This window comes from Epinephelus fuscoguttatus, linkage group LG13 (assembly GCF_011397635.1).
Source record: "Epinephelus fuscoguttatus linkage group LG13, E.fuscoguttatus.final_Chr_v1".
Classification (NCBI taxonomy): Eukaryota; Metazoa; Chordata; class Actinopteri; order Perciformes; family Serranidae; genus Epinephelus; species Epinephelus fuscoguttatus.
In genome coordinates this window covers 41,467,462-41,482,869 of record NC_064764.1, presented here as the reverse complement: position 1 = coordinate 41,482,869, position 15,408 = coordinate 41,467,462, and the positions used below count along the sequence as shown (strand labels likewise).

Here is a 15,408-nt window from a genome sequence, read left to right as displayed (position 1 = left end):
ACGTGTGACTGGAAACCTCCTGAGTGAGTCTGTGGAGCCTCACACTCCATGACTATTCTTAACCTGCTGGCCTGGTCTCCCCGACCGGGACTGACACTCAGGGTGATTAAGCTTGAGTATGTTCACATTTGAAATGATACCAGTACAGATTCCAGTACCTAGACTTTGGTACAGGTATCAAACACTAACTTTTTTGGTACTACTTTGTCTGTCATAAAAAAATGTAAAAAAAAAAACAAAAAACTTTTGGACCAGCTGTGGGGGTGATGTAGTCGACTAAAACGCATTTCTGCTCCTCTGCTCTTCTCTAATCACATGTAGAGCTAATTTCCTGGCACTGTTTCCCTGCTTATGTGCGTCTGCTCATCTAGCATTGATATTAGACTATTACTGAAAATATAGAAAGGAAGCTGGACCAGACACCAAACTATGCCGGCACTGCAACGCATGTTTTGGCGTGCTAAGAAGCCAACTGAGCGACCAACAAAGCGACTAATGGAATGAACAACAGAGAGTTTAATGGAGTGAACAACTAAGCAGTCAACAAAGAAGCCAATGGAGCAGCCAATGGAGCAACCAATGGAGCAACCAATGGAGCAGCCAATGGAGCAGCCAGTGGAGCAGCCAATGGAGCAGCCAATGGAGCAGCCAACGGAGCAACCAATGGAGCAACCAATGGAGCAGCCAGTGGAGCAACCAATGGAGCAGCCAACGGAGCAACCAATGGAGCAACCAATGGAGCAGCCAGTGGAGCAGCCAATGGAGCAGCCAATGGAGCAGCCAATGGAGCAGCCAGTGGAGCAGCCAGTGGAGCAACCAATGGAGCAGCCAACGGAGCAACCAATGGAGCAACCAATGGAGCAGCCAGTGGAGCAGCCAATGGAGCAGCCAATGGAGCAACCAATGGAGCAACCAATGGAGCAGCCAATGGAGCAACCAATGGAGCAGCCAATGGAGCAGCCAATGGAGCAGCCAGTGGAGCAGCCAATGGAGCAGCCAATGGAGCAACCAATGGAGCGAACAACTGAGCACTCAACAAAGTGGTCAATGGGGTAGCTGACAGAGCAGCCAATGGAGCAACCAACTAAGTGACTAAGGGGGTGACCAACGAAGCGACAGACGAAGCTCTAACAGAGAGTGACTAACAGAGCTCTTGGCCAGCTTCCCAGCTTCAGAGTGCTTCTGCTCTTGACTGAGGTTACGCCTGGCAGCTCTGCAGAGTTTCAATGCTGGTTCCCAGGCTTCGGGGCACTTGATGGCACTTCAGCCTTTTGTCTAAACCCAGAGTTCTCAGATGCACTCTCAGGTACCAAAAAATGGTACCAGTGGATTTAAAGTGAATCTGTACTTGACAGTACCAACGTAAATTGGTCGGTACCCTCAGAAGTATCTAGTACTGAGTTCAGTACCTCACCCTAGTAGCAATACTGTGGTGGGTGTAGTTCGTTAGAAAGAAAGTAGTTCCTACATGAAACTGCTCACAACAAGGTCTGTGCATTATTTTGAGTAACAAGGTCATGGTCTATGGAAGTGTCGTCTAGTTCCATTATACTGGAGAGATGGCAGACATCTTAACAGCAGATATCTCCGACACACTAAAAAGCAGCACAGGAAGAAGAAAAATATGTGTTTTTAATTTGGGTGAACTGGCCCTTTAAGCCGGCATTTAGCACTGCTAGTACTGTGCCTGTCCCTTCTCAAGAAGTGCTCATCCAAACAACTTCACAGTCAACACTGCACTTCTTTGGGTCCTGAGCAGCTACCATGACATAGTTGCGTCAACAATGCTAGAGTTTACATGCAATTTGCAAACAGCTAGCTCTGCGTGTGGGACCAGGCCATTCATGCCCTTTGGTCTCCCTTTTTTCATCTGCTGTGGAATGTGCTGTAGCGAGTGACGGAGAACAAGCTGTACCCAGCATGCCGTTACAGAGGTGTAACAGTTAATATCAGTATAATATACAGTGTGTATATATAATGCACTTCGAATAAATATGTCCCGTGGATGTCAAGAGCTCGCACAATACACCAAGTTTGAAGTTAATCAGATTAACGGTTGTTCGGAAAATCAAGGGACATACAGACAGACAGACAGACAGACATACAGACAGACAGACAGACAGACAGACAGAGAGTCCCTCCATTTCAGTGAGAGTTATAAAACCTGTACTCACAGTTTGGGTTGTAGCAGTACACATCCCATTTTTCACTTTTGTTCCGCCTGTGTCCGTAGTCGATGATGCCAATCTTCCCAAAGCCGCAGTGGGCGCCAGCTTTGACGATGGGGTAACCAACTCGTCCTTTGTCGAACCATCCAGCAGAGCACACATGGAAACCTGAACAAGAGAAGAAAACAACCACTCACTCAGTTAAACTCTTTTCTGCCGGCCAACCACAGAAAGTCTTTCTTTTGAACTCTGCCAACAGAGCAGCCTCAAAAGAAAAACCTGGACACCACAGTTCTGGTGGCCATTACCATTTTTTCCCTGTGTGTTGTTTTGTTGTTCTCTTTTATGTGTGAAGACGGGGGCTTTAGAGTTACAATAAGCAGACCCCACTGAGCCCAGATAAAGAAGAAACCTCCTGGGCAGAGAGCTGTGGGGAGACTCAGCTGTAACTGCTGACAGGGAGGCGGATCGAGTGGTTGGATTTAATCTCTGTGCCAAAGGAACGGTGATGTTACCCACCCAAGAAGGTGTTAACAGACTTTTACAGCACTCGTGGGGCCGGTTAAAACTTGGCATGGAGTCATAAAACAGCAAAGCACTCGTGGAAAGAAGTGCTCACTCACTGTTTCCCAGTGACCTTTACCCTGTGGACCTCTTTTTCTGCATGTTAAAAGCATTCCAGCTGGTTTAGAGATGTAGCCTACTACTTCTGTTACATCAGACATGACATTTAATGTGCTTCATGGGAGAAAGGAAAGGTAAACACAACCCTCCTGCCTTCATTTCATGCTGCCAATGATGAAAGAGTGAAACATAATGAATCATGATCCATCCCCTTCAGCAGGAGCTCTGTGTGTGTATTGTTCAAGAGTTTGCTGCAGACCTATTTGACGAGCCGCCTCCAGTTGTTCGTAAGTGGCCAGCTTCCCTCCCTCGTACTTGCAGACAGCCTTGGCCTCTTTATAAGTCAGCTGGTATCTCCCTTTGCGTGATTCCCGGTGGTAAACTCCAGCTGCTTGTTCTGTCAGAGAGAAAGACGCAATAACAAACTGCTGCCACAGTCTGAAGCCAAGAGAGAGCCCACAGTGACCTGCAGTGGAGGGACAGCCATGCTACAAACATTACACGCTACATAGGATGCCTTGCTGTAGATTACAGAGACAGCTCACCCCTAAATCAAATATACATGTTTTTCCTCTTCCCTGTAGAGCTGTTTATCAGTGTAGACAGTTCTGGTGTGAGCTGCAGAGTGTTGGAGATATGGGCCGTAGAGATGTCTGACTTCTCTCCAGTATAACACAACTAGATGACACTCAGCTCGTGGAGCTTAAAACTCAACATTAGTGTTTCTACAGAAATCATGACCTGGTTACTCAAGATAATCCACAGACCTTGATGCTGCAGTTTCATGTAGGAACTATTTTCTTTCTACCGAACTACACCCTCCAACCGTATTACTATGCAGAAGGAAGCATGAAACTACTGCTAGCTCACCTAGCACCGCTGAGCTAGCTAACTTTGAGGCCCTGGTGGTGAGCGCCCATCGTAGCTACAGTGTGTCCCACTTTTGCCAGCACTTGTTGGCCTTTTTTCTGCCGATTCAGCATGTCGAGGTGCCGTTTGTGACGGTGAAGCCCATCAGTGAATGATATCACTCTGATTAGCAGTTCAGCTCAGCGCACGAGAAGAGAAATGGAAGTGAGGAAAGTAAACAACGAGCTAAAGTCCAGAGGGAGAAAGACCAAAACCATCTTGTTCCCTAAGGTCAGATTATTTTTCTTTTTAGCAGAAACGTCTCCTGATGGTTTGTGTTATTGTTCACTGGCACACGGTAAATATGCTCTGATCTTTCATTGGATTGTGTTGTTAATGTGCTAACTGGCTAACTAGCATCAAGACGCTCTTCCTGTTTCCCTTTTTGAATGATGAATACAGATGACAGCCGTCTGCTGGTGTGGAGAGTTATTCCTACGTCCTGGTTGGCAGTTGGTGGAAGTCTTCGCCGTGAGTTCATGTGCAACTTTTTGGCCGAGACACGGCAACGTGAGGCAATGCAGCCGGGGGCTGTCATTGCTGCTAAGTCAGCTTGGTGTGTCTGGGCCTTTACAGCTCAGGTGAGGAGGACATCATTGATGTTTACATCTCACTCTTTCACAAACACAAGCCTCTCGTCCATGAGTAGATGCACTCTTCCTTCTGTGGGGTGATTAGTGTTGTGTACTGTTCGCATTTGAACGAATACTGGTACCGATTCTAGTGTCACTGCAAGATGAGCAGACACACACAAGCAGGGAGACAGAGACAGAAGATTAGCTGCACATGTGATTAGAGAAGAGCAGAGGAACAGAATTAGGGTTTAGTCACACAGCTTGTTCAAAAGTTAATCTTTTTTGTTTTTATTATGAAAAAGTTAGCGTTGGATACCTGTGCCAAATTCCACTGGAATCGGTACCGATATTGGTTCAAATGCTAATGGTACCGAACCCTAATCACTGCGCAGAGGGAAGAGTGCATCTACTCATGGATGAGAGGATCGTATTCATGACAGCACGAGATGTAAACGTTAATGGCGTCCTCTTTAGCTAAGCTGTAATGTTAGCTAGCTCAGTGGTGCTAGGTGAGCTCACAGTAGATGTACGCTTCCCTTTGTGTGGTGATTCAGTAGACAGGTGTAGTTCGGTAGAAAGAAAATAGTTCCTGCAAGAAACTGCTCACAAAGTATGTGGATTATTTGAGTTACTGGCTGCTAGAACGTAAAGAAGTTTAAATGAGCTCAACCTTAAACATCTAAAGCAGCAGAATGCAACATACACATTAAAGCAGTAATATGAATCTAAAAACATCTGATATGTTAATAAAACACTGTCAGGGAACATTTTATTGCACAGTCAGTACTTTACTAACTTTAAAAACATTTTGCTGAAACATACTTTCACTTAATTAAGGTCTTAAATTCAGGACTTTACTTGTTAAGTTTGATCACAGTACTAGTACTTTTACTTAAGTAAGGGATCAGAGTACTTTTTCCACTGCTGGTGATCTTTACCTGAGCTTCTGTACTTAACACACAATTAAAGGATTTACCTGATGTTGGTTCGACAGTCGAGCAGGTGACAGTGTTTTTAGTGAGAGGCTGAAGGTTAAATTGAGCCAAACATAAAAGCTGTGACATTTTTCTACATTTTGGAAGTTCACCAACAACGCCATCATTTGCTCTCTGGCCTCCTTGGCGGGGAGTCCTCTGCTGATCCTGTTTTGGCTTTACGCATGCATGACTGCAGAGCTGAGCAGAGAACGCTCAGAAATTAACCTCAAGTTGATATATTGACTTGTTTGATGGATGTTTTGTGAACTTATTGACCTCATGTGCTCACTGCTGCAGGAAGCTGCCGACTTTTCACCTCATCAGGTTCTCTAACAGCGACTGACAAAAGAAATATTAAGAACGTCTCCCATAAAACATGCAGTAGAGGAGAGAAGTTGTGTAGTAGAAAATGCTGTGCATGTGATTCAGGTGAGGCAAACTCATTACAGCAATATGAAACACTCTCATTACTCTCACCTCAAAAACATAAAATATGGACCTTATAAAGTGAGTCAGTCAGCAGCTTGTTTTATTTATATAAAAACACACAGTAGGAGAGGCTGTAAAAACTCACTAACATTAATTCCAGCCAGTTTTCCCCAAACTAATGAAACCACTATAGAAAATATCTGAATGAACTTTTGTTGTGACTGATCTGTTTGCATTTTTGGAAAGTCCTGAGATGAAGTCATTTCCTCTGTGTTTACCGGGAGGTCATAAACATGCAGTCTGGCACAGGAAAGCTGCTGAACTGATGCTTTGCCTTGATTAGTACTCGTTACTCCTCACAGTGTGTCTTTATACGAGGATATTTTTTGCTGTGCTTGCATAAACTGACAGAAACAAACTCAGGTAAAAGGAGCCGACATGTGGATTACATGTGAGGGAAGTTAAGTTTGTTACTATGGCTAAAAAATGAATTCAAACTGTGCTTAACACATGATGAAATACACCCGTTAATGATAATGTTGAAAATGCTGTTTGATAATCAAAATAAACTGCAGATTATAATTCACTGGTTTTGATTGAGGAAATCATCTTGTTCAATGAACCACAGGAGCTTTATTATATATAAATGGTCATTACTCGATATTTTGGATTTTAACTTCATCACAGTTAGTGTAATGAAAAGAGTTCAGCTGCACGTGGTTCTTAACAAAGCTGTCACAGACTAATTAACATTTTTCCAGCTACACCTACGACCATAAGAGCAAAGATATTTACCCAGCCATATTGAATTATGAAATATTCCGTTTTTGAAGCCCCATGCCTGCGCCTCCTTCAGCAGGAAGCCGAGCGTCCAGAGGAGAGTGAAGAAGTGCATCCTGCAGCTGCTCGCCCCAGATGTTTCCAGGAGCTCTCTGCCTCCTCTGACTGCTGCTGCTGCCTTTATACAGGAGGAGCGACTGCTGCCCCCAACAGAGGCGGGAATTCACTGCTCAAGGAGCTACTGCAGGTTTGTTAACTACAACTGCTGCTCAATGGTTTGAGTATTAACACACAGTTTTGTCCTTTTCTACTTTCTGTTAATGAATGTTGCACTACATTTATCTGACAGCTGACTATTGGTACATAATAACTTCATAAAACATGCTGGTGAAGGAAGTCTTGTAATTCTGAAAAGCTGTAGATTCATGACACAACAGACACAACTGTTTGAGTTATAGAGGAAGCTGAAGATACTTGTCAAGTTATCTGAAAGAGCTGAAGGTTAAAACTTCACAACTAAAACTTAATTTGAAGCTCAACAGTTAAAAAACATCAATAATTTAACTTCCTTTCTAAATCATTTTATTGGTTACATTTTTAGTTATTGAAAAGTAAGTTTTTCTGTAACTTAAAGCTGCATGAGTTTATTATTGGCCACTAGGGGGCAGAAGAACTACACACCAAGTTGAAAAACAGATAATCTTGACATACACAAATAATGTAAAGGGACATTCCAGTGATTTTACACATGCAGATCAGTTTAGTCTTTATCAAAGTAACACTCAAAGAATGTGATAACCATGGACTGTATGAAATAATGGACGTAACTAGCGTGACGTTACCCATTGGTTAACGGACTCCTGTTCTGACAACCTGGTCTCACTCTGAAGTTGTTGAATACCAGCGCTTGGTCACTGACTTCACACTGACAAAAACACTGCCTTTCACGTTGGCATGATATGCAGCTGGCCCAGCAGTGTCACGCAAAATGTGGCGGAACAACAATGCAAGTTAAAGGGATAGTGCACCCAAAAATGAAAATTCAGCCATTATCTACTCACCCATATGCCGAGGGAGGCTCAGGCAGAGTCCTGCACTGGGTCGGGTACCCGCTCTTTTTGCGGGTAGCCGACGGGTACCTGCAAAAACAGCTGATTTGCAGGTGGTTTTTAAAAAACAATTTTTTCCCGGGTTCGGATCTGGGTGGAAAAAATAACATGCGGGTCAGATCGTGGGTTTTAGATAAACACGTCAGTCATTAGTTCGGTAAACTACAGATAACTATCTTGGTCATTACTTACTCTCTGAGGATCGCCTCTGCTATTTCGCAACGGTCACTGGTTCAGCTGTTTACACGCGTTTCACCATCTAATAACACAACTTGTGATTGGTGACAGAATCAACATGGCTGCCACCGTCTAACAAGCACCGCTTCCAAAACAGTAAATAATTATTTAGGTATTTGAGAAATAAGTGGATAAAACGTACAACTATCACTTTATAATGTTTCTGAAGTGTTTCCCTGATGGATTACTTCTCTCCTCGATGGATTCTAAAAACACGTGACGGCTCGTAACTGCTGAACGTCGCTCTGGACAGAAAGTAAGTCTATTATTACACATGTAAAGGTCGGGTTGGGGCAGATCTTGAAAACTGGACCCATGCAGGACTCTGGGCTCAGGTGAAGTTTTAGAGTCCTCACATCACTTGCAGAGATCCAAGGGGAGAGGAGGTAGCAACACAACTCCACCTAATGGAGGCTGACGGCGCCCCAGATTCAAACGTCCAAAAACACATCATTGAAACCACAAAATATCTCCATACTGCTCGTCCGTAGTGATCCAAGTGTCCTGAAGCCCCGACATAAAAAGCTGTTTGGAAAAACCTCATTTGAACTCTGTTTTTAGCCTCATTGTAGCCTGTAGCTCTGACTGCCTCTCTGGGCACCGCGACACTTGGATCACTACGGATCACCCTCGGCATATGGGTGAGTAGATAATGGCTGAATTTTCATTTTTGGGTGCACTATCCCTTTAAGGGCAAAAGTCTGAGTAGAGTAGGGTAGCATGGGAGGGGTGGATGGGTCCAACAACCACCGACTTTCACCCAGTCGGTGAAAGTCGGTGTTCACTTCCTGTCAGATTGTAAAGCCAAACCCTGTTCTTTTTTCCTAAACATAACCACGTGTGTGTTGTTGAAGGAAAAAAACATCAGTTGGTGGTAGTGCTTTTATTTTGAAAGAGACTGTATGCAAACTGTACATTTCCTGTGAAAACAGAAGTGTATTTTGAAAACAGACAATGCATGTAACAGGCTGAAGTTGACACGGCGTCCCAGAACGTCAACAACCAACACACCCAGGGTACCTTGGACGTCATATGTGGACGTGGAAAGTCCATGACCAAACGTGGACATCCTCTCAGCTCTATTTAATCAAAGACATGTCATTTGGTGCTGGGAAGGAAGTGTTACTGAAAGCTTTTTTTGTTCAGCAGTCTGCTGGTAGAAACGGGGCTGAGTGGTGAGAATGAACCAAAACAAACCAAAACAGTAAGTGTGTCATTAAACCAAAACAATGAGCTAAAAGAGGCAAAAACATCACGTAGAGCTGCTGCAGAGGTGGGAGATCACGGTCCGTGTACATTACATGTTGTCATTTAATTTAATGTTCCTGTGATTACATTGCTAATGCAGCTTTATTGAAAGTGTCAGTTTGAATGCAGGATCATTTCTTGAGTTGCATTTATGTTTTAACAGATTTTTGGAATTCCTGTGCCCACACAGCTCCCCTGCAGACTCCTGTCAGCACAGTTTCACAACACACAGGCCACAGGTGGGCTGTTATTATTGAATAAAAGGAGTAGAACACGATACCATGTGGGGGGGTTTCCAGATGCTAAGTGTCTAATGTGGTAGGCCACCAGCTGAAATATGGACTGTGGTTTGGAAATATAACGCTTCTTAGCAGCAACTTCAGGGCCAACCACACGTGCCTGACTGAGGCCCAAGGTTCAATCTGCGGACTTAAGTTTCAGTTTAAAGTAAATGTGGTCACAAATTTCTGACTGTTTTTATTTTCATATAAAGATCAAAAAATCGATATTACTGACATACTTAACACTGCTCTGATCAATATCTTTATATTAACAGCAGATTAAACATGTAATACAGTATGAAATGAGACGAGCTTGTAGTGACAAACCCAGAGGATCACCAGTTCTGCAGTTCGCCTCGGCCCTGCAGAGCATTTTAGCGTCCTTTAACTCTTTTTGGTTTCATGGCTTGGAACTCTGATGCTTTGGTTTAGTCTCATCATTATTGTTTTCATTTCCAAAACCTCTTAAACTCAGCGTACCTTCGCAGAGAGACACAGTCAGAGAGGAGCCGGTGAACATGGTGGAGCCCTCAGAGGCTGAAGAGTCAGATTTTTCCTTCAGGAGTTGGTGGAGACCAAAACAGAGCTGAAAGAGAGAAATCATTAGACTTACATCAGCCAGGTGACCAGAAACATGACTGCAAACGAACGGTGATGTTGCTTCACGTCTGGTGTAAAAATAGGGAACTGTTAACTACAACATTCACAATATCAACTGTATGAGGTCATTTTACCAAGTCACCAGAAAAAAAATGGAGGCGCCACAGATACGTCACATTTGTACATTATCATGTAGCAGATACTGAGGCTGTGGTTAATTTGTGGTTCAGTTTGGGCACAAAAAACACTTGGTTATGGTGAGGAAAAGATTATTATAAAATAAGCACTTCTGGCAGTACAATCCCTGCTAGAAATACAGCAATGTCTTCATAAAATAAAACTAGAATCACCACCTTATGGTAAGATAAGATAAGATAAGATATAATTTATTGATCCCCCAGTGGGGAAATTCAAGTATCACAGCAGCACAAGACAAAAGCAAAGGACATTAAATAGAATAATAGTACGCCTCCATGAACCAGTCCACCCTGTGGTTGTATGACTCTGCCCACCAGTCCACCCTGTGGTTGTATGACTCCGCCCACCAGTCCACCCTGTGGTTGTATGACTCCGCCCACCAGTCCACCCTGTGGTTGTATGACTCCGCCCACCAGTCCAGTGTCTCTGACAGTCTCCCTCCATGTCAGTGAAAACATGGATGCTTCACACACAGTTTCAAGATTAGAGTCACCAATTCAGTATCTGACCAAATGTCTCCCCTTCTGTTCCTGAGATATGACGTTAAAACATGATGAGGTCACAGTGATCTTGACCTTTGACCACCAAATTTTAATCAGTTTATTCTTCAGTCCAAGTGGACGTTTGTGCCAAATTTAAAGAACTTTCTTCAAGGCATTCTTGAGATATTGCGTTCACAAAGAGGTACAGACGCATACAATAATAACGAACTTGATTTATGAAGCACTTTTCAAAACAAAGTTACAAGGTGCTTTAAATTGTTGATCCTGGATTTAAAACAGATAAAAACAACAAATAACAAACAAATAAAATGAGGCAATCTGAAGAAATACAAAGAACAATAAATAATAAAAATAAAATAGACAAATCACCGTCACTGAAGCAGATGAGCAAAGCTGGCCACTAACTGCCCCGTAGATAACGCTGAGGAATATCAGATCAAATAATTAAATAAAACAATTACTGATGACAATACAAGAAAATAACAATAACAAAAATAATCAAATAAGACATCATGAAATAAACTGTGTGCTAAAATTAATAAAAAAAAGCTTTATTGAACAGATGAGTTTTAAGAAGAGATTTAAAAGACGTCACTGATTCAGCACAAACGTACGTATGCACAGAGGGACGGACGAATGGACAAACTGAAAACAAATTTCATGGCACTATCTCGAAATGCAGCGATATCTCCGTAAAAAATCATTAAACCACTGAGTCCTTACTGCACTGCTACAAATAAATCACTTCTACATCACTTTAGAAACACTGATATGTCTGAAATGTGTAAATGTATTTGAGGTTTGCAGAAACACTCTCTAATATTTCAGTGTTGGTTCATAGCTTGTTGAAATGTCCAGGGAACAATCAGCTAATGTAGATTTAAAATGTGTCAAAGAAAAACCAGAGAAGATGAGTGAAATGAGGAACTGGCAACTCAGGAATCCAAATGTGATGATGTTGTACTCAGTGCTGTTTGAGTGTGTAGTTTTACTTCCTCACACTCAAATATCAAAGTTCAGTCAAACACCGACTGTCTGCTCAACATGAGTCCTTTGGGTGGAGTCTTATAAAATGAGGGTCCAACAGGGCAGTGAGTGTGTGCGGTATATTTTGTCAAACAATGAGGTAATGCATAACATACACATTCGCCTCTTCCTTAGAAAACCACGCGTAAATATTCAGATGGTAAATTTAGTGTTGTTACGATGCAGGAGCACAAAAACATCTCTGCAACATGACACCCTGTTTCCTCAGAATCACAGGTCATTGTGAGAGGGCACACACACACACACACACACACGACCAATGGCTGCTGAATTGGTTCCAGATCTGGGAGGAAATGATGAGTACCTACTTAATTCTCAGCGCGCCTCTCCCATTCAAACCCACACACGGAAAATCCGTCTCAGACGCAGTAATTGTGACATACTGTACGCTACAGCTGCGTTTAACAGCAGATTCATCATCGTTTCCATGTGTCCTACAAGGTTACACAGCTCAGAGTGAGTCGTCTACATCATGATTAAACTACTATAAAAGTGCTCTGAATTTTTACACTGCTGACATCACGTCTGTAATTACAAAGAAAAACACGCTAATGTGTCCAGAAATAGCAGCATGTCTCTGCCCACCCAATGAATTTATGTCTAATATTTTTATTACCATTTTAGCTCCTCAGGGAGTTAGCTGGTTATTCAGCAGCTAAATGCTCCGCTGTGTTCATCAGCTGATCAGTGACTTTACCTGCACACAGGTTATTATCATCACTGTTTGCCTCGTACTGTGCGCCTCTGCAAACTACAGATACGTTAGTTAGGGCCATTTCATAGTCGACTCAAAGGCACGCAGACACGAACGCATTGGGACGCATCGAGATGCATTGGCCGCCATGATGCGTGCTTGTGTCTCAAAATGTGTTGTCCATTCTTTTGATACGCGACACAGCGACGCGTGTAATACCATGCGTTGCCAGCAGGGTGATAAAGCAAGCGACGTACTTGAAATTAACCACTTTTTGTTATTCACAGAAGAAGCAGGTAGGAAGTATGGCGGGTGAGGAGGAAAAAACTTTGTGAACTCGCACGGGCACACCCCCATTTATATGACAGTTCTAGCGCCCTGCACTCTAATAAAATAGCAGTACTAGCTAGCTACAGCAGTACTTGTTAGCTGGAATGTACCGGTGACTCTGTTACCCCCTACTGTGCGAGTGATGTATTGCATTTCAAGTGTCACCCGTGTCACTTGCGTTCAATGTGTTGACTTTGAAAGGAAGTGCGTAGCTTCGGTCACTTGCGTCACTTGCTCGCGTTGCGTGCGTCGACTATGAAACGGCCCTTACATTTGTATGTTTCAAACGTATCCTACCAACGTTTCCAAGAGCTGACTTTGTCGTGCAGAGGTGGAGGGGATGATGGATGGTGTGTTACCTGGGCAGGACGCCAGTCAAGCTGCAGACCACCATTTGAGATCAAGAACAAAACAAATACGTTGTTTTTTGGTGAGTCATTGTGGTGTTTCCAGCGGCTTCTTGGGCACCTTTTTTTTTCCACTGACCCTTTACTGTTTTTCCAACTGCGATAGTGACACAAACAGCAACTGTTTGTTTTCAAACTGTTTCTGTTTCTTTCCGCCAGGATAGTGGCATGAAAAGCGTTTGTTTTTTACTGAGACACCCCTGTTTTTCCTGCCTGGGAAGTACCACAGGAAGCAGCTGTCTTTTACGGAGACTATTTTCCTGCTGGGATCGTGACACAAAAACATAGACTGTTAAAATGATGCACCTAACATTTGTGACATCACTCACTGGCAGAGGTGGACGGAGTACACAACTGAACTACTTTAGTAAAAGTACTCCTTGTCAAATATTACTCCAATACAAGTAAAAGTAGCTTAGTCAAAATATTACTTAAGTAAAAGTACTAAAGTATTTGCTTAAAAAATACTTAAGTAAAAGTACTTAAAAAATTTTTTAGGAAATACAGGAAAGTAGCTTTATTGTCATTCTGACACGATTCTGCTACAGAAATGTTTATAGCTCAAAAATAAACAAATAAAGGCAAGAAGCCACAGAACACAAACTCAGCTGCATTCATCAACAAATGAAACTGCTTCATATTGCCAAGAAAACAAATTTTAACTCCCATTTGAAACAAGTAGAAAAACCTTGCTCCACTGCCAGGTTTTTCTTCTTGGGCTCAAGATACGGCTACGGATGCTCGGGGCCGGGAGTTTCTCCATCGGTTTCGTCCTCTATCGCTGCTGAAGCCATCGACACCACTATCGCATGATGTGGATGTGAACCACCAAAGTTAAGTTTTGTTTTAAGCATGATGTAGAACAGGTACAGCAATATCCTACGGCTAAGACAAACCATACACGAATCAGCAGAAACAGATGATTTTCTTTGGTATCAGAATTTAATCAATAGAAATGTAGTGGAGTAAATAACACAATATTTGTCCATCAAATGTAGTGGAGTAAAAGTAGAAGTATCCCCCCAAAATAATACTCAAGTAAAGTACACATACTCAAAAAATGTACTTAAAGGGATAGTGCACCCAACAATGTCCGCTGCTCGTCCGTAGTGATCCAAGTGTCGCGGTGCCCAGAGAGGCAGTCAGAGCTACAGGCTACAATGAGGCTAAAAACAGAGTTCAAATGAGGTTTTTCCAAACAACTTTTTATGTCGGGGCTTCAGGACACTTGGATCACTACGGACGAGCAGTATGGAGATATTTTGTGGTTTCAATGATGTGTTTTTGGACGTTTGAATCTGGGGCACCGTCAGCCTCCATTAGGTGGAGTTGTGTTGCTACCTCCTCTCCCCTTGGATCTCTGCAAGTGATGTGAGGACTCTAAAACTTCACCTGAGCCTCCCTCGCCATATGGGTGAGTAGATAATGGCTGAATTTACATTTTTGGGTGCTCTATCCCTTTAAGTACAGTACTCAAGTAAATTTACTTCGTTACTGTCCACCACTGGTTTCTGGATTTCCATTTTGAAGCCTTGAGTTTGGCGATAAGTCTGTTGCCATCTTGTTTTTCTGCAGTCAGACGTGACCGTATTTGGGGGAGAGGTTTTAGCAGTGGCGGGTGGATCTGAGCGAGAAGCCGAGGACACTATCAGCAGACAGCCTGTCACTCAAGTGGCCACGCCCTTAAATAATGCAAAATTTTTCACTGTAACAAAATGTAAATGGGTAAGTTACAAGAAAAATTCAGTAACTATAGAGACTAAAACTGTTTTTTGTTCCCGGCTGTAAACGTGTTTATGTCTGCTGTAAAATTACACATGTTAACATGGAGGTCTGTGGCCACGGACTCTGTTTTGAAACCAGCCTCAAGTGGACAGTGGATAAAATGCAGTTTTTTTGCACTTCTGCATCGGCTGCTGCTTGTATCAAAAGTGTTTCACCAACACATCATTGTTTTTCCTGTCGGGATAGTGCCATAAAAAGTGTCTGCTTTTTACCAACCTGTTGCTGTTCTCTCTGCAGAGATAGTGACACAATAACTGATTGTTTTTTGCTGAGACTCTGCTGCGCTATCAGCTGGATTGTGCCCCTAAAAGCAGATATTTCAAGCCAAGTCATGATCTTTTCCTAAGAATAACCAAGTGTGTTTTTTTTGTCTAATCCCAACCACATGTTCACCATAGCATTATCAAAACTAAGTTTCAACATATCTGCTGCATAATACTGTGCAAATGTGAGCGTGGTTTGCAGAAACAGTGCCTGCATTTTTCTTTTCTGGTGTTTGGGCTGGGT

The 15,408-nt window shown here is 42.8% G+C and overlaps 1 protein-coding gene across 2 annotated transcripts in view; it reads right to left on the bottom strand.

Annotated features, from left to right (window-relative positions):
- The window catches only part of tnfaip6 (tumor necrosis factor, alpha-induced protein 6), a 28,074-nt gene that overhangs the window by 9,106 nt on the left and 3,560 nt on the right, over positions 1-15,408 (bottom strand). Inside the window, exons 2-4 of one of the 2 annotated variants that reach the window (XM_049593526.1) lie at positions 9,818-9,923; positions 3,052-3,189; positions 2,175-2,336 (exon numbers count right to left, since the gene is read on the bottom strand). In XM_049593526.1, the coding sequence (XP_049449483.1) occupies positions 2,175-2,336; positions 3,052-3,189; positions 9,818-9,857 (340 nt within the window). In that variant the 5' untranslated portion in view covers positions 9,858-9,923. Of the gene's footprint in view, positions 1-2,174; positions 2,337-3,051; positions 3,190-6,477; positions 6,842-9,817; positions 9,924-15,408 lie in introns of those variants that run through there. The other variant, XM_049593524.1, reaches the window with a different exon arrangement.